Source organism: Electrona antarctica, assembly GCF_951216825.1.
Source record: "Electrona antarctica genome assembly, chromosome: 24".
NCBI lineage: Eukaryota > Metazoa > Chordata > Actinopteri > Myctophiformes > Myctophidae > Electrona > Electrona antarctica.
This window is the reverse complement of record NC_136803.1, coordinates 13,173,066-13,192,471: the sequence shown is the minus strand read 5'-3', so window position 1 is coordinate 13,192,471 and position 19,406 is coordinate 13,173,066. Positions and strand designations below refer to the sequence as shown.

Below are 19,406 nucleotides of genomic sequence, written 5' to 3'. Positions count from 1 at the left end.
AGAACCGATTAATTTAATCACCCATGTGTGGGCCGCCCGAGCCCAGAATTCCTACAAAAAAAAGCGCATTAACAGCAACAATCCTAACTCATTAACTACAGCCTACGGAGGGCAGCCCCACAACGCACAAAGTTAGTTTTACATTGCATCACCTTAACCCCCCTTTATTGTGCTGCGTTTAATGTTAAGACATCAAACGGCAACAATGGCTTATGAAGCGGTCGTAAAATCCCCAAATCTCATTTAGGAGGAAATGCCGATCCCTCCAATAACTCCTCGCTGCAGCGTGGAGGCTTATCATAATTTTAGCTGGCGCTCATTATGATCAAATGGACCCTGAACTCTGGTCCCCTCAGGGGGGGGAGAGAGAGAGAGAGAGAGAGAGAGAGAGAGAGAGAGAGAGAGAGAGAGAGAGAGAGAGAGAGAGAGAGAGAGAGAGAGAGAGAGAGAGAGAGAGAGAGAGAGGAGAGAGAGGGAGAGAGAGAGAGAGAGAGAGAGAGTATGAGGCTTGAAAGCTCTTCCACAGAAATATGTGGGCTTACTGTAGATATACTGTAGTGGTACAGTATGTGGATATGATGTGAGATAACAGGCCCAATTTCAAGTGTGTTGTGTTTTAGGTTGTATTATTATAGAGGGTATGCGCATGCATAAAGTGAGTGGCAAATCGAGTTACTTTAATGTAATTTAATGCCGTTTAATGTAATCAGATAGGACTTTTCTGTTTGGAATACACCTTGTTACACCTTGGCTTCCTCACTGAACAGGAAAACTGTGGAACAGTTTATGGGCTGTCAATGCCAGAAAGTAGTTTTTTTGCCACTCAGTAGGCGTTCCCACATAACGTCCGGCCGGGTATGATGATGATGTCACGCATACACTCTATAACTGTGTAATCTGCCATGTATGAAGCTTGGATATAAAGAAAAAGCATAATGTCGTAGCAGATATGTACACGATGTTTAGAACATTATAGCATCAAGCATGGTGCTGGGGGCTGCTGCCCCCCCCCCCCCCCCCCCCCCCCCAGGCCCCCCACTGCCCCCACACCTGGTGCTCTACACTCCAACCCATCATTTAACGTCAAACTCCAACGGGCAGTGAGTGGCAATCGAACGAGAAGTGACTCTCGTAATGAAAAGTAAAACGGCCACTCCACAGGAACGTGGCATATTGGCACCGATGCACAGTACCAAAAGGACCAGGCATCCCCAAAATGTCAGCCTGTCCTTGGAACATCTGTCATCATTACAAATTAATCTGTAGTCTCTCAAGTATATACGAGACAGACACACTCACACACACACCACACACACACGAAAATCGAGTGTTTGAAAAATGTGTTGTACTTTTGAGGGGCACAGCTTTGTGTGTTTGAGCATGAGTGTATGTGTTTGTAGCACGGGATGTGATGATTTGATTGGCTGAGCACGGAATGTGATGTATGATGATGTACGATGATAAGAGCGCCCCTCACTTCACACGTGTGATTTTTGGTTTTCAAGAAAGGGGTTTGAGAACTAGTGATTTTTAGAAGGCATGTGTAGAACAGGCCTATAAGGTCTGAAGGGGCTATAATGGGCAGCATTATGTGCTTGTGTGGAGTGCGTTTAGGGGGGAATACATGGGCGAGATGATCACCCGGGCCATAATCTTCATACCGCCACACACAACGCAGGCAGCGGGCCGGCTAGCAGGCCTTCACTGGAACGCGGGCACGCTGGAAAGCATGGCGGACAACCTGGCGCCTCGTGAAACGCTCGATTAACTTGACTGAGGGGATTGATAATGAATCCTCGTTAAGAGACATCCATTGATGATAGATTACACGGGAGTTTCGGCTTGTCGCAAAAACCCCCGCAACGTGATTAGTCACGACCCCTCCATTTACTCACCTGATGTGAACGGAGGCTCTTATATGGAAAGCAATAATGTATGCTATTATAATCACATCTGCAATTACCGTCGCCCTGTGTAAATGGGTAAGAGCATTTACATGAGCAGGCCATTACGCCAGTCCCGGTTAAGGTCACACTTTCTGTCTGGCACTTTATCCCATTAAAGGGATACTTCACAATGTTTGAACTTAAGTTGTATGAAATACTTGCCATTAATATAATGGTTGCAACTGTATTAATTGATTGCCCGAGTCCCGTGGTGGGAGTTCTGCTCTGGTTTTGGTGGAATGTTAAGTAGTTCCGGTCATTTTGTGGGGGGCACTGGAGCCACGCATTAAAAGTAAATACATTCACAAAACTAACGTCATTTGTATTGTTTACCCATTTCTAAAATATTGGCGCAACTTTCGTTGAACTTTGACCCCTCTATCACATGGAACTATTTTTAGGGCGTAGTGATATGGACAGTGAAAATGAACGAAAGTTGCACTATATGGTAGAAATAGGTCAACAATACAAATGACGCTAGGTTTGTGAATTAATTTACTTTTAATGCGTGGCCCCAGTGCCACCACAATATGACCGGAACTACTTAATATTTCACCAAAACCAGAGCAGAGCTCCCACCACGGAACTCAGGCAATCAATTAATACAGTTGCAACCATTATATCAATGTTTCATACAGCTTAAGTTAAAAAAAAATCTGAACTATCCCTTTAAGACCTGCAGAGGTCGATTCTACAAATGCCTTCTAAAATCAGTAGTTCTCACACTTTCGGGATTTTTCAAAATAGCATCTATAGCCATTTGCTTGAATAGCCAATGCTCAAATCAAAAATGCCACAGATGCTTTCCCGTTTGAATGGGTTCAATTATACTGATCACAACTGCCTAAAGAGAATATAATAGATCATATACTCAAGGCTAGTATGGGCAGACAGAGCAAACATTTGGGAAATGATATGGCCTCAGTAACTATATAACCCCCAGCTATCGTCTTTAACCCATTTAGATCCGAGGACAATTCTACAAATGTCTTGTCTTGTTCTTGTAAATTCTGACAGTTTTCTGAAAAACCCTATGTTTCTATGTCAGTGGTTTTCAAACATTTTCATGTCAAGGACGCCCAACAATAATATATGTAATTGGCCGCCGACCCCCATCTGAAAATACGTTGTTCCAGTGACCCACATTTTCACGATTTTTCAAAAATAGCAGACCTACAAGCTCATTGAAAAATAGCAGATCTACAAGCTCATAGCGCGGCACTCGGTGCCGCGCTATGAGCTTGTAGATCTGCTATTTTTCAATAGCTAAAGCATAACATAATGCTTAAAACACCAAAAGGCGTTCCCGTTCAGAAATGTTTTCAAACATTTTCATGACAAGGACGCCCAAAAATATATGTAATTGGCCGCCGACCCCCATCTGAAAATACGTTGTTCCAGTGACCCACATTTTCACGATTTTTCAAAAATAGCAGACCTACAAGCTCATAGCGCGGCACCGAGTGCCGCGCTATGAGCTTGTAGATCTGCTATTTTTCAATAGCTAAAGCATAACATAATGCTTAAAACACCAAAAGGGGTTCCCGTTCCCGTTCAGAATGGGTTAAAATAATAACAGTGGTATATGAGTGGTATTGTCCATGCAGCTGCGGGTAAGTAGGATATATGGTATAGCTTTTGTAACCTTGTAGGCACACTGCTAGATCATCCTGAAAGATCATCGATATAAATGATCTTCTAAACGCACTCAATGGTCGCTTCATAACTGCTCCGGGGGAGGATTTGGCGAGTCTATCTTTGGGGAACAATTTGTTCCTGTAGCAGTCCTTTCCTTGTGCTCGCTACAACGGTTGAAGGCTCATTTGCAGCGACTGCAAATCCAAGGGCTCTTTAACGCGTGATGTGGGTTAAATTCTCCAGTACTGTTACAGTATACGTATGAGAAGAAAAGTGCACAAGTGCCCGTTTACATCGCCGGGGCCCTAATCGTCAATCATCTTTTGCCACCTGTTCTGAAGCGTTCTGTAAAGTAGATGGAGAGATTAAGACCATTCCCTTGAGGATGACATTTTGAGGCTGGTAAACGGGAAAAAATGATTTATGGCCCTTGTTGGCCTTGGAGTGGAGTCTGCCCCCCCCCCTCTCTCTCTTTAGGGGACTATAAACTTTAATCAGGTAGCAGTTAATGGCAACGTGTAATGGTTTTAAGCATGACCCAAAGAGCATATATACAGTAGGCAGACAGCAAGTAGGCTGCTGGCAGGCTGTGCAGCCAACAAGCTAGTAAACGGCCTTCCTCCACAAATAACACTGTCCCTACTAGCTCGATCCAGGAGTGAGGCTGCTGAGGCGATAGGGGGGCGGCTGGGGACGACTGAGAGTCCGTTTTCACACTAGGGCACTGGTGGAAAAGGTACTCCATTTCTTTACTTAACCCATTTTGACCTGAGATAAGATTCTAGAAATGTCTTCTACATCCTGACAGTTTTCTGAAAAAGCTATGTTTCTATGTCAGTCGTTCTTCGATTTTTCAAAAATAGCAGACCTACAAGCTCATAGCGCGGCACTCGGTGGCGCGCTATGAGCTTGTAGATCTGCTATTTTTCAATAGCTAAAGCATAACATAATGCTAACACCAAAAGGGCGGGAACGCCCAAAATGGGTTAAGTAAAAGTATCAATACTGCAACATAGAAATACTAAAACACGTTAAATATTTTTGAAAATAGCAGATCTACAAGCTAATTCTGATCTTAGATAGATCGTAGATCGGCTATTTTCAAATGGCTGAAATGAATGTAGGGCTGTAGTGGTTACTGTAATAACCAGTAACACAAGGGCGAGGCCGCGCTGAAACAACAGGTCTGGGAATGCCCATATATTTATACTTTTACTATACTTTCTTTTTCACGTTTTCGGGCCGGGTAGGGGGTGTAAAATCTAAAATGTGTGCTAATTAGTAAGGCCAAGAGGGGCCTCGGGCCGGCACAGTTAGGGCCCAGGTAGGGCCAGGCCTTAATTTGGTTAATTCCGGGCCTCAACTCCGTTCTGTTCTTTCCTGCACTTCAGGTCGCTCATCAAAGCCATTTACAGTTGGAGGCCATCGATATTGTCCTTTTCTTTTTGCTGAGGTTTGCGTGATCTGCGCAAAAGGACAGTTAACCCATTTTGGGCGGGAACCCCTTTTGGTGTTTTAAACATTATGTTATAATTTAGCTATTGAAAAATAGCAGATCTACAAGCTCATAGCGCGCCACCGAGTGGCGCGCTACGAGCTTGTAGGTCTGCTATTTTTGAAAAATCGTGAAAATATTTATTTCAGAAAACTGGAGGATTTAGAAGGATTTTTTTAAATTTTGAGGTCAGGCCTAAATGGGTCAAATGATAAGGGACAATATCGGTGGCACCCAACTGTACACAAAGACTTCCTTTGACCGTCCGTCGTGCCCGCAACGGGGCAAAAGGCGGGTCACATTGTAACATATAACGGCCCTCCATCCATCAACAGCCCGTTCACTTTCTCCGGCGCCTTAGATCCAAAGTGACAGAGAGGCCCTCATCCTTTTGGGGATCCTAGCACACACGAGCCGGGGGGGAAAGAAGATCGTTTGTGACAAAAAGTCCATCCATAATTTCAGTCCGAAATGCACATGTTCATGTTTTGTTTTGTTTTTACTAAAACTGTAATTGGTGATGAGGAAAATAATGTCTTTACTTAAAAGGACCAATACTGCATAGAACTACTCTGTTACAAGTAAAAGTCAGCAATTGAAAATTCACTTGAGTAAAAGTACAAAAGTATATTGGTATGAAAATATACTACCAAAAGTAGGAAGTACTCTTCATGCGGAATGTCTCATTTCAAGTTTTCAAATGTACTGTATATACAAATCATTTCTTAAATAGCAGATCTACAAGCTTGAAGATCTGCTATTTTCAAATGGCCGAAATGTATATAGCGCTGAAGTGGTTACTGCATGTCTTGTAATAATAATCCGAATCTATAAACCACTGGCGTTTCGAAGCCAGTCGGATGAAAAGGTCAGCATTGCAAGCCTTGTTTAACAGGAGCAACAAACACGCCTCCGTATTACAGCGACAACGCAGACCATTGAGACAACAGTCAGTCCCAGTGGCACGAGAAGAAATAAAGAAGAAATAAAGGAAAAATAAAAAAAGGTTACGTGAGAGATCAGACTTGGCAGATTGGTGGAATTTCAATGAGATACTGTACGCTTAAGATGTTGAGAAGTGAGTGTGTGGATTAAAGCAAAATTAAAATCTAAAAAATCTAAAGTGCAAATGTTTGTGTGACCAAATCCTGCGATTTGTGAAACATTATGAAAGGAGCCGACCCCCCCCAACAATAGTAACATTGCGCCTGCTGTTCATACAGTACAAGGCAACCAGGTGATCGAAAACAAAGATTGAGGCTTTAACCAGTTTGCTTTTATAATTATGAAATATCCAAGACTATTAACATTTCATAGAAGATGCTTCCGGACATATTGCTAGTTTGCCCACTTCAAATGAGTCACATCAGGCACATTGTAGAAGAAAAGCTATGTTCAAAGCGCAGCATGCTTTCACAGAAGACATGCTGGCTTCTATGGAGTCCGAATAATGACTGAAATCTGACGCCTGTTTATTTAAATGATCAATCAATCCATTGTGTTCCGGGTAACGCAGTAGTATAACTTTAACCCATTTAGGCCTGACGTCGAAATAAAAAAAAAAGTCTTCTGAAAGAATATATATTCAAAGATGTGTGCCGCATTTTCACGATTTTTCAAAAAATAGCAGACCTACAAGCTCGTAGCGCGCCAATCAAATCAAATGGCTACTTTGCATAAAAACAGGTTTAACTGTTTACCTGAACGTTCTCATACACAGTATAAAAGCAACAGAGCATCAGTATGGCTCCAGTACTGCATCATGTTCTGTTTGTAGGCAACAATAAACGCCTCCTCCTCCATCAAGAAGAAGTGATTCGCACAAAGCAAACCTTTTAGTTGTGCTACTACAAGCGCAGTGAAGTTGTTGTCTGATTATTTTACGTCTACTTTTGTGTCTGTGTGTCTGACAAAAAATGTGAAAAAGCCACCGCTCATCTGCTGAAAGATTTAGGTGAGGTGCACAAAAGCATAGCTATGTAAAAATAAAGGGAGGCTCTGCACGCTCAAATCTGTGCACAATCAATTCATTCAGCTTTCGGTCTTCAGGCCTGAAGCAGGTCAGTAGACCGAAAGCTTGCAGCAATAAATTGATTGTGCACAGATTTGAGAGTGCGGCGCCTCCCTTTATTTTTTCAGTGTTTGTGTGTCAAGACATTATATTTTCAAATTGATTTAACTGATTTAACTGTAGAACAGTAACTAGAAAATAAAAACTCAAGACTAATTGTAATTACATTTAAAACCTTGTTTTTGTTTTCCCTGCAGTGTGTCGACATCCGTTCAATCTATTATAGCCTACACAATTTTCAGCTCATCTAATTCAAGGCATTCCTTGAGAAGATTTACTAAAATGTTTCCTACTATATTTATACACTCGAAAACCTAAGTAAAATGTATATTAATCACACATTAGGTTCATTAAGAAGATATTTTCTAATGCTGGTCTCGTCACGTGATGACTCTCATACAAGCTGTCCTGTGCGTGCATGTAGGCACACATGCGTGCACCCATAGTGTACCTGTGTGCACGTGACGTCATTAAAATACCGTACCACCGGGGAAAAGAAATCACCATTACACCACTGCTCCTCACAACCCCTGTCTCCCAAGCCGCTGTTCCTGCTGTGTCAACCTTGGCTGTGACAGTGGCGGTGGCAAGCAATCTGTCACACGCATTAAGCCCGGGCTTAAATATTTCAACAGCCTTAAGGAAAAGTGCTGAAGTGGCTCAGTGTGAATTCCACTACTTAGCAATTAAAGCAGCCCTAGAAGACACAGGCGACAGATGTGCTATTGACTGAGATGCTCCTGGTACGAGAAAAGGTGCAGGAATCAGCTTTAAAAAAGGCCCTTTTTTCCCTTCCCTCTCTCTCACACAAAGCGGCTAATTTCTTAACAATGCAGTGTCGCTCGTTTTTGCTAAATCGCGTTTAAATATAGTACCATTAAAGAGATCTTAGTTGTCAGAACATAAGTCAGCTTGCTTGTGTCGTTGCTGTCAGGCAGAGACCTTGTATCTCCATTATTCAACATACTGTTTTTCTTAAATTAATAGTCCTACTTCGTCACAAGAAGAGTGTCGTTCGAAAGTATTGAAAATAAAATATCTACAAGCTCACAACGTTGTCAGCTTGTAGATTTGCTATTTCTTTCTTTGTGTATATAATAATTAAAAAAGCAAGGGTTTTGGACTTACAAGGTTTCCACCCGACAGCAGCAATTACGTAAAACTATTTTCCAGGATTGAGGATTGAACTAGTGCAGTACCCGTTTATATGGAGGTCAGTCTATTGGGGTGGTGGAGGTCAGTCTATTGGGGTGGTAGAGGTCAGTCTATATTTGAGATATAAAAAGCAGCATCCCCGCCAAACCCCCATTAGACCAAATCCAAGTATCCAACGCTGCTTGGAGGTCAGCCCATGACACAAGACCTTGTGAGAGTTTGGCAATCTTCAGAATACAGGTTAACAGGTATTCCCTATACCCCATTCCCATTATCATTTATATGAGGAAAAATACATAGGGAATATCGTACATGCTGTTAATGATGGCACTCGCCTTGGGTTGTCGATCAGATCACAACAAAGGTGGAGTTTTCAACCATTTTCGGGCCAGCTCAATAACAGACATACCTACATGGGGTGAAGTTGTGGTGGTCGGTGGGTGAAACACGCACACAGGAATACGGAGAAGAAACCAGCAGCGCATATCTCTCTCACCCTCTCCTTGGATTAATAAAAAAGCTGCCCACCACGCGCTTGCTTCTGTTGTGTGCCTGCCTCGATGCAGGCGTGTCGTGAACACACCATGGGAACTTTCCCAGAGGATGCCACTGGACTTTATTACATTATGTGAATGTGACATTTATTTTTGCATCAATATTCTTTCATTTTCAAAGAATATGTGTACGTGACACCCCTGGTTACCGCAGCTATGTACTATATATGCAAAAGGTGGACGCACACAGCTCAGACAGACAGACAGACAGACAGACAGACAGACAGACAGACAGACAGACAGACAGACAGACAGACAGACAGACAGACAGACGCGGATGTACAGATAGAAAGAAGTAGGAAATGTTTCTGCTTACCTGTGACGGATAATTCGGTCGTCCTTCGCACCACAAAGCTCCCGAACTGCAGCTCACAGGTGTAATTCCCAATGTCATCTTCCCGCACTTCCTTGATGGACAGCGTGTCTCTCCGCCTTACGATGGTCTGTCTCCACTGCTTCGTCTTGCATTCCTTTATTCCAAAGCAAAGAGAAAGGTTGAGTGAATGAATGTGTCATCAAGTGTTATGTTATATCGTTGGTGTCGGGTAAAAAAAAAAAGAAGAAAACCTTGTATCTCCATATCTCAACTTTTTACTTTTTTAAATTGAGTACAAAGATAGCCAAGTACCGGAACATCTTCCACCACCGTTGCAGTGAGTGTGTGCAAACTCAGCATGTAAAAGGCCTCCACTATCTGTGCATGTTTGTGCTGCATATTAAAGTGCACACTGTAGGAATATGTCAAGAGTTTCCGATTCCATATTCCGAATCCATCAACTTCAGTGATCTTGTGTAACGTGTTATGCAATAATCGCTCAATTTCTCCGGCATTTCACTGGTAGTATACTTCAACATTGTCTTGGTTCGGGTGGAAACGCGTCGGCTATATTTCCCCCGTTCTAAAATATTTCAAAAATAATATTGTCTCTGTCGGTGCAAATGACACAGACCATGTCCAAAACTTCTTTATGTTCAAAACGTTTCAGGATTCAAATCCTGTAGCAAAAGCAGCAGATCGGCAAGCCAGAAAAAGGTTTTGAGCTTGCAAATATGGTACTTTTGATGCTTTTGCGTGACGCTGTAATATGAGCCTTCTTGAGTAGGGCATTCATTTACAAAAATAAATAAATAATTGGCCTGAAAACTGGGTTTTTTTTTCCAATGGAAATAAAACGGGGTCGTATTATAATCGGGGACTAGACTATTTGAAATTCAATGTTATTTTTCCACAAATGAGTCTTGAAAAATGGGGGTCGTCTTATAATCAGTTGTCTTATATTTGGGACAATACGGTAATTGAAAGTTAGATTATGGAGCGATCACACGACGCTGGTACCAACAGGACCCACCAACGAAAGAACATTGGATGGACATTACTGAGGAACTGTATGTTATGGAAAAACTAACATTCATACTTAGACTACAAGAGGATAAGTTCTATAAAAAGTGGGAAAAGTGGGATCTCTTCTCTCAGCCTAGCGTAATGCAATAGGATTTCAATGAATGTATCTTGTAATGTGAAAAATGCAGCTTTGTCTTTTGTTTTTGGTTTTTGTTTCTTTTCTTTTTTTTTTCATCAATAAAAAAAAGTAAAAAAAAAAAAAAGAAAGTTAGATTATGGAGATCAAAGGTTTTTTGCCCGACATCGACGATATTCTGAATCAGTATAGTCAAAACCCCGACTAACTCTGCGTATTAGCTGTCAACATTGCTTCTATAACCACTTGCTGTTTTTTTCTACTCTCTGCAGCACATGTATGGGGTGCAGATCGAGTGGAGTCAGAGCATCCTCCAACATTACTGCTTTGAAAAAGAAACTATGTGTGGCAGAGTGGAAATGCCTCATTAGAGCAGCATACGCCTCCACAAGTTGCTTTGCTATCCATGTCTTGGTATTTACATGTACATCTGAGAGAGATTCTTTACAAACCTCTTCCCTGCGGAATGCATGCAAAAGTACTTCCAGTTTTTATGTAACAGTGCAAATATGGGTCACAGGCATGTAGTCGTTAAACAGAAGCTAATACTGTAGATAGAGAACGGACAGACTTAGAGCCCTATCTTGCACAGCACCGTATGCCTTTAATACCCTAATCTAATTAGGCATTCTAAATACTAAATGGTGAAAAATAATAAGCTCACAATGCATAGATGCAGATAGGCTATTTTCGCTCTTTTAAAATGTTTTTCAAGGTATTAAAAATGCCTAAGAAGATTAGGGTTAAGGCATAAGGCAAGATAGGGGCCCTTGATGTCAAGTTGTGTGTCTGAAGCGGAATGTTTTCTTTTTCCCTTTATGATGCACAATGGTATTGTCAACTGCGTTCCAAAATAGACCCTCAATAGCAGACATTTTGACGGCTAAGCACAGTTGAAGGTAATAACAGTTATTTTGGCTGAGTGTTTCATGTTGGTGTTATTGTATGCCAGCATTCATTTGCAGTAACTGTACAGGAAACACACCTAAATTAAACACAATTGACGTTATTAACTTCAGCTGCTGTCAAGATGTTTGCCGTGTTGTGTATAATGCTATTATAATGACACTCCTTTGGGGTATTTTTTTTGCCTCTGCACTTACCCATCATAACTATTAGGAGTATGCTCTATTATCAAAAGTAAAATTACTCATGCAGATTTGTGGCAGAAATGAGAAGATCTACAAGCTCACAACACGCTGAGATGTGGTAGAAAGTAGTAGTACAGATCGAGGAAAAACACAGGTCCAGTTTACTAAGTCTATATATTTAAGTGGTTAAAAAGTTAAATAGTAAGACTTATACTTAGTATAGTACTTGAGTAAATGTACTTTAGTTACTTTCAAACCACTGCTCGGCAAACTGAAGAAAAGAAGAAAACTGGGCCATCACTGTGGGTTTGGGGGATGGAGGGGGGGGTTCTGAATTGTGGTTCAAACAAGACAAGCGGAATTCAATTATAGGCCCACTTCTGGAGCCTCGGCCAATAAGCGGGCCGGGACCTGAAGCCAAGCGTTATTATCCAGCACGTTAATTTGATTCGGTGGGAAACCGAAGAAACGATGGAGAGAACATAATCCGACAGTCATTCACTTTTGATGAATTGACCTCTGCTGCAGATCCCTGCATCAGCCTCGTGAACACCGGGCCCGGCCCGAATGGGGGGGGGGGGGGGCTGTGTGTGGGAATGCAACTGAATCTGAATACATTTACTCAATTACTCTACTTGAGTGCAATTCTGAGGAACTTCACTTGATCAAACTTGATCATAATACTACAGCGTCTCTCGCGTGACTGAACTTCTCACCCTATCTCGTAGGGAGATGCCAGCCACCCGTCGAATAAAACTCATTTTGTCCGCTTGTATTCGTGACCTTATTCTTTCGGTCATGACCCACACGCTTCATGACCATAGGTGAGAGTAGGAACACTTCATGACCATAGGTGAGAGTAGGAACACTTCATGACCATAGGTGAGAGTAGGAACACTTCATGACCATAGGTGAGAGTAGGAACACTTCATGACCATAGGTGAGAGTAGGAACGAAGAGTGGTTCCCGCCCGGTCTCACTGTCAAAATGAGAGCAAGCTCATATAATCAAGTGCAACCAAAATTACTAAATGTTTGAAATGTATACATCAGCTATTATTTGCCATTTATTTGTTCTTATGTTGAAAGTGAAAGTGGTTCATTATGTCTGTGGGTTTTATAAAGTATTAACAAAAGCTTAATGTGACTAAATAGTAACTACATTGGATCCATTGGTTCTTTTTCCCCATTTCCTGAGAAGTAATACTTTTGGACATACCTACAGCAGAGGCGTATCTACAATAAGGCGAGGGCAGGCGTCCACCTGTCCAAATGCATTCTGGCCTGGCCAAAATCCATACAATGAGAAAAAAAGGACACAAAAACAAGACCTGAACTATTAATGGACAGCTGATTGGCCGTTGCGGTAGAGCGCGACCCTCAATCACCCATTGGAATGTAAATGCCTTTGTATCCTACTCGTCTGGCAGGTCTTTGAAAACCTTTAGTGCTACGATTGTGCGCAATTGTGCGCACAATTAACACATCTTGTCTGCCCAAAACGTAATTCCTGGATACGCCACTGACCTACAGACAGTTACAGTGACAATGTGTTATTTGGGGCAATAGAATTGTATCTTACAATGGATAGTGACTCTCACCTTGTACCATAGAATGTCCGGTTCCACTCCAGGTAGTATATAATCCTCGATGCCCGGACATGAGATGTTTTTGCTTTTGCTGAGCTCAGCCTTCTCAAAGAACCTCATCTTGGAGTTGTAGCACAGGTCCGTGTCGTTCTCTGCCACTGTCAGAGACATGGACACCTTCATGCAGTATGTGGAGTTCCTGCAAGAGATTTAAAAAAAAAGGCCAACAGGTCAGTGGGTAAAACTGATAGTTCTCAAACATTTTCATTTCAAGGACCCCCAGTTTGATATGCATTAGGCCACAGACCCCCCGATTTAACCCATTTTGGGCGGGAACCCCTATTGAAAAATAGCAGATCTACAAGCTCATAGCGCGCCACCGAGTGGCGCGCTACGAGCTTGTAGGTCTGCTATTTTTGAAAAATCGAAGAACGACTGACATTAGAAACATAGCTTTTTCAGAAAACTGTCAGGATGTAGAAGACATTTTTTTAATCTGATCTCAGGTCAAAATGGGTTAATGCAATATCAATATGTCCATGTCCAAATGTGTCTGTGGCAAAGACTTGGTATTGCCGGTGGCAAGTTTTTTTGTTTCATTTTTTTGGACACCATTATAATGTTCTTACTTTGATCAGACCCAATTACTGAACGTCTCCAGGTTTTCTTCAGAATATCTATGACACTTATTTTACTATGACACACTATATGGAATATTAGGAGACCAAGTTGTACTATAGTGGAGCTCAAATATTTTATTAGCAATGCCAATGACCACATTAACTCTGAGACTGTACAAATAGAACCAAATGTACCGTAATGGTCCATTTGTACACTCTCAGACTTACAGACCTGGTGTGGTCATTGTCCACACATTTTGTAAGTCTGTGCCAAAAAAGAAAAAATATATATACACCGCTATGTATATATATATATATATATATAGGCCTACACACACACACACACATACAGTATATATATTTTTTTCTTTTTTTTAGTACAGAATGTAAGCTTTCAAAGTACAAGTACACGTACAAGCTGAGAAAATGGCTCCTTAAACATTTCACACTTTTAGAACATTAGCAATGGCAACTTTATTCAAACTGTAAAAACTCCTCTAATCACTCCCCTCCCCCTCTAGTCACTTTTTTCAGTCAGCTGTGCAAAAAAAAAGCAGGCTTGCATATTTTCACAATTCCCGCATTTTTCCGCATATAGTTTATAAAGTCGTCATCGCCTCAACCCTTCGTTCGTTCACACACAGAAGCAAAACAATAAACAATCCATGGTGCGTGCGTGCTGCTGAAAAAACAGCTCGCCTTGTGTGCGTGCGTGTGCGTGCGCTGTGTGGCAGCAGGGCAGTGCGTGCGCTCCTTAGAGTATGGTGCGCTCACGCAGCGCATTTGCATTTATCTTCTCCCTCTTGCTCTATCTATAATGTATCCTAAATGAATTATGCTCCGCCAAAATTCAACAAAGTTTGTAATGACAATTTAAAGTTTACCCTACTTGATGTGACGTCCATAAGTATCCAGCAAACCAACCAACTTCTCAGACAAAAGTAGTACGGCTAGAATTCCATTGAAGCAGATATGAACAGGTGTTTAGCATTAGCAATCAATATCAGTATCAGACTCAGTAAGCAATGACATGAGGGTATTTCTTTTGCCTTGAATTAGGGTAGGCCTAAATGGAAGGCAGAGAGTTGACAAAGATGACAAGATTTGTGTTGTTACAGTATAATGTTTAAAGAATTAAACTATTTTCAAGATATATATATTTTTAAATAGAAGATTATAGCAGACATGTTAGATTATTGCAGATTGTCTATTTTCAAATAGCCAATGTACTGCATGATTAAAGTGCTTAAATAGACTTATTTATTATATACAGTAAATGTCCTCCCATGGAGGCATGGAACCCCCTCAAGGACTGGGGGTCCCCGGAACCTCTTGATAAGAATACTATAGGGGTGTAGGAAAAATAACCTTTTCTTAATTTCACTGCATACTGTAAAATTCGCATAAACCCCTGCATATTCCGCTGCATAATCAAATGATTTTCCCCTGCAAAATCAAGGATTTTTTTTGCCTGCATAATCATGGATTTTTGCCTGCGTTTTTCTGGAGGCAGTTTGGACATTATATTAATTTACAAAATGTTAGAATATGGAGATAAGAGGTTTCTGCTCGACAGCGACAATATTGATCTATTTGTTTTATTTGGCGTGTTTTCTATTTATTTCCCTTCGCTCTCACTTTACCTCCATCCCCTCTCTTCTCATGGAATACTACAAAATGGAGAAAAAGAGGCTGTCATCGGCTGCTTTACACTTGTATAAACTGATTCATGTCAGGCTCAGAGGAAATCAAACCAGATTTATTTTTTATTTTTGTTTTTGTTTTTTACAAATCCTTCTGTAAATCGTAATCAAAATAGCATACGGTAATTTGTTTCATTATTATTATTATTATTAAAAAAAACCTGCTCAACACCATCTGAATTCAGCTCAGTTAAGCATGGCATTTCATTTTAATTACATTTTCTTGATAATTAACCTTCCTACAGTACAATGGTTGCCTTGTTGATTTTAGGATTGGTGTTTAACCCATTTTTGGCGGGAACCCCTTTTGGTGTTAGCATCATGTTATGCTTTAGCTATTGAAAAATAGCAGATCTACAAGCTCATAGCGCGCCACCGAGTGGCGCGCTACGAGCTTGTAGGTCTGCTATTTTTGAAAAATCGAAGAACCACTGACATAGAAACGTAGAAGACATTTTTAGAATCTGATCTCAGGTCAGAATGGGTTAAGATTTTACTGATTACATTTGAGGAACCGCATGGCCTGGTTCCTAATTATTATTATTTTTAGTTATTAGGAGGCTGTGTGTGTGCAGCCACTCAGTATACTGTACTTACAGAACCAAAGACCTTCCCCCCCAAAAAATGTTGAAACCTTTTTTCGAAAATAATCTATCTACAAGCTCACAAGCCTGCCGCGATCAGGTGACGTGTTGTGGACTTGTCGACTTGACACTTGTAGAATAAGTATAAAATAGGGCATACATGGTTAATGTGTTGTGTGCTTGGAAATAATGTAATGTAAAAAGTAACTTGTAGGAACATTTTGTACTTTACTGTTGTTGGTAGTGCCATTCGCCTCTTACAGTATGTATATGTAGTGGAGTGGAAGGAACCAATACATTGTACTCAGGTAAAGTTAAACAAAATAAAAATAAAACTTTACTTAAAAGGCATTTCATGGCCTGGTTCCTGCTGCTTGTCTCTCTGTCCACACAGTATAGACAAAGCATGAATTTATACTTCGTTTATATCGCATGCCAAAAATAGCAGACCTACAAGCTCACGTACAGCGCAATGTCGATGTGACGCGCTGTGAGCTTGTAGGTCTGCTATTTTCCAGACAGAGCATAATTTAGCGTAAAAAGAATAACTTTGATTTTCAGGACTCCTTGACTGTGGAATGACCTGTCTGAAGTAGCCCAGGCTTGATAAATCACTGTCATCCTTTAAATCCCCACTTAAAAACTGTTTTATAATTACTATTATTTTTAGGTGATCTTTACTGGAGGATTTTCATTTTACTCTATACTTCTCCTGCACGACATCTCAAAGGCAAATTGTGTACTTTTACAATTATTTGACAGCTTTACTTTAACGCTAATTTGCAGATTCAGATTGTTAAGAATATTCTTGTACTTTACCGATGATGATGTCACTGGTAGGCAGGTTTCTGAACTGTTCACAGCCCTCATCTGAGACACGTACAGAGTGAGTAGATAGAAAGGCGTCATCAGAGCAATTATGAAAATTACAATGGGTGAAGGGCTCCTTTGGAAGTAAAAGATCTGAGTACCACTTCCAGACCTGGAGGCTGCAGACAAAGTATGACTTTGCTTTCAGGACTCCTTGACTGTGGAATGACCTGCCTGAGCAGACCAAACCTGATAAATCACTGTCATCTTCTAAATCCCTTCTTAAAAAGCTTAACTTTTATCAACAGGCCTTTCCATAATCTAAAGGACCACTTCATCCATTTTTTAACCTATCTTCATATAATTGGTTGATGGCACCAATTCGAAGCAGCTTGGACTCCTCATGCACTGGAGGAAGCATGAGGTCAGTTGTGGTTGTTGTGAGCATGTAGATTTGCTAAATGTTTCACCAAATGTTCTACTATTATGAATAGAGACACTATATAGGGTTCATGTGGTAAAAAGATGCAGGACCAACTTTTATATTTCTACTGAGGCAGATATTGTACTTTTTACTCTACTGCAATTATTTGAAAACTTTAGATGCTAGTTGTGAGCTTATAGATCTACTATTTTCATGGAACTTTGAAAGAATATACGGTCCCATTGAGCACTGCATGAAAAGACTTGATTACAGGAGTGCTGCGGCACACCCCTCAGAGTCTGTGGCCATATTATCCTCCCCGTAATCATTAATGTTCTACCTGCCCACATGCTATAAGGAGTAGGTACTGTACACATCCCTGAGACAATGGTGGTAGATGTAAAGCATTGTCAGGAGGCAAGGGAGACACATATCCAGGTATTGCAAATGTACAGTAGATACACACATTCCTAGTCGAGATGTCCTTTCCCGTACTCATCCACAATCATTCAGTCAACATTTATGTTGGGTATATATTTAGATAAATGGTAAATGGTAAATGGTGCATTTATATAGCGCCTTTATCCAAGGCGCTTTACATAGATTGTGCATTACATTCACACACACATTCATACACAGATTGCAGCAGAAGCCATGCAAGGTACCAACCAGCACATCGGGAGCAATTTGGGGTTCAGTGTCTTGCCCAAGGACACTTCGACATGTAGACAGGAGGAGCCGGGATTCGAGCCGCCGACCCATGGATCATTGGACGACCTGCTCTACCTCCTGAGCCACAGCCGCCCTATGACTTTTGTACTTTCGCTCTTGAAGTCGAATGATGAATGCCTTGTAACCGAGTATTTCTCCATTGTGGTATCACCTTCAGAAAACAGCGTGAGTACTTCTTCCTCCATGGCGTCTCTGCAGTGGGCAATAGGCACCTCTGTTCCACCTGGGCGCCCCCCACTGGCCCAGCATTGTAATGCGCAGCAGGCTGAATCATGTCTGCTATGTGCGCCATGCATGCCGTTGTCACGTGGAAGCATTTTATGTATAATATATTTGTTGCTGTCGTGCAGAAACCTCTCATCTCCATATTTTTACTTTTTGTGTGTTTTTTTCTCCGTAAAATCAACGCCCTACTTGATCACACTACAGTGTCACGCAAACGGGCCAAATGTCGAGCTTGTAGATCTGCTACTTTTGATGCTTTTTCATTTAAATCCTGAAAAGTAACAGTTTTGGACATGTGAGGTTTCCACCCGACAGAGACGATAAATTATTAACATTAAAACATTTTAAACCTAGAAAAATAGCCGACGCGACGCATTGTGAATTTGTTGCTTTTGTACGAGGAAGTGGGCCATTCATTTACGAAAAAGCATGAAAGGTTGAAAATATGGAGATACGAGGTATGTGGACCGACCGCAACGATAAGCCGCCTGAGTCCATTACAAATTCATGCAATATGGTGCTGCGCTTTACTCATCCATTCATGGCTGACTACCAGTAGGAGCTCACACTGACAAATTCAGCTCTGACGAATTATTGATGGCAAAATACAAAAGAAGTCTTTGTTGTGCACGTGTGTGTCTCTGTCTGCGCGTGTGTATGCTTGTTTGTTTGCGTGTGTATAAGTTGTGTGTGCTTGCATGCATGCATGCATGCATGCTCGTGTGTGTGTGTGTGTGTGTGTGTGTGTGTGTGTGTGTGTGTGTGCGCGCTTGTGCGTGGGCGTGGAAATGGCCTTAATGTGGAGTGACAGTCCCGAATGTCAACAGCAACCTGAAGATTGATTGAGGCTTTTGTTTGGATGCGTTACGCAGATCCACAACAGCCCCTGCAGCAGCAGAAAATTACTTGCTACGATTAATGGACCGTAACCGGTCAATTCAGATATGGCGGTGGTGACAAAATATGTATATATAACGTTATATATTCATGTAAAATACGGCGGATTTATAACGCGAGCAACCGAGGACATAAAATGCGAGATTACCACGGACGTCGGAAAGGCTATAGCGAGTATAGAGTCTGGTTTCCAGAGAAAGGCAATTCGCAATGCCATCCAATAAACATTTACAGGATATAGTAAGGGTCACTGTGTGCGCTCGGCGGGCCCTGATTGTATCGTTCCGGTAAACCCAAAGCAAAGGCTCCGGAGGTAGCCGTCGTATAGGAATCATAAGGGTCCTGGATCAATCCCCGAATCCCCCTGGAATGTCGTCCGATGACGCCTTGAGCAA

General features: G+C 41.5%; 1 protein-coding gene across 2 annotated transcripts in view; it reads right to left on the bottom strand.

Annotated features, from left to right (window-relative positions):
* The window catches only part of LOC306917372 (interleukin-1 receptor accessory protein-like 1), a 515,864-nt gene that overhangs the window by 291,050 nt on the left and 205,408 nt on the right, over positions 1 to 19,406 (bottom strand). The window contains exons 1-3 of one of the 2 annotated variants that reach the window (XM_079495580.1): positions 14,521 to 14,597; positions 13,029 to 13,215; positions 9,176 to 9,329 (exon numbers count right to left, since the gene is read on the bottom strand). In XM_079495580.1, coding sequence (XP_079351706.1) covers positions 9,176 to 9,329; positions 13,029 to 13,199 — 325 coding nt within the window. In that variant the 5' untranslated portion in view covers positions 13,200 to 13,215; positions 14,521 to 14,597. Of the gene's footprint in view, positions 1 to 9,175; positions 9,330 to 13,028; positions 13,216 to 14,520; positions 14,598 to 19,406 lie in introns of those variants that run through there. The other variant, XM_079495579.1, reaches the window with a different exon arrangement.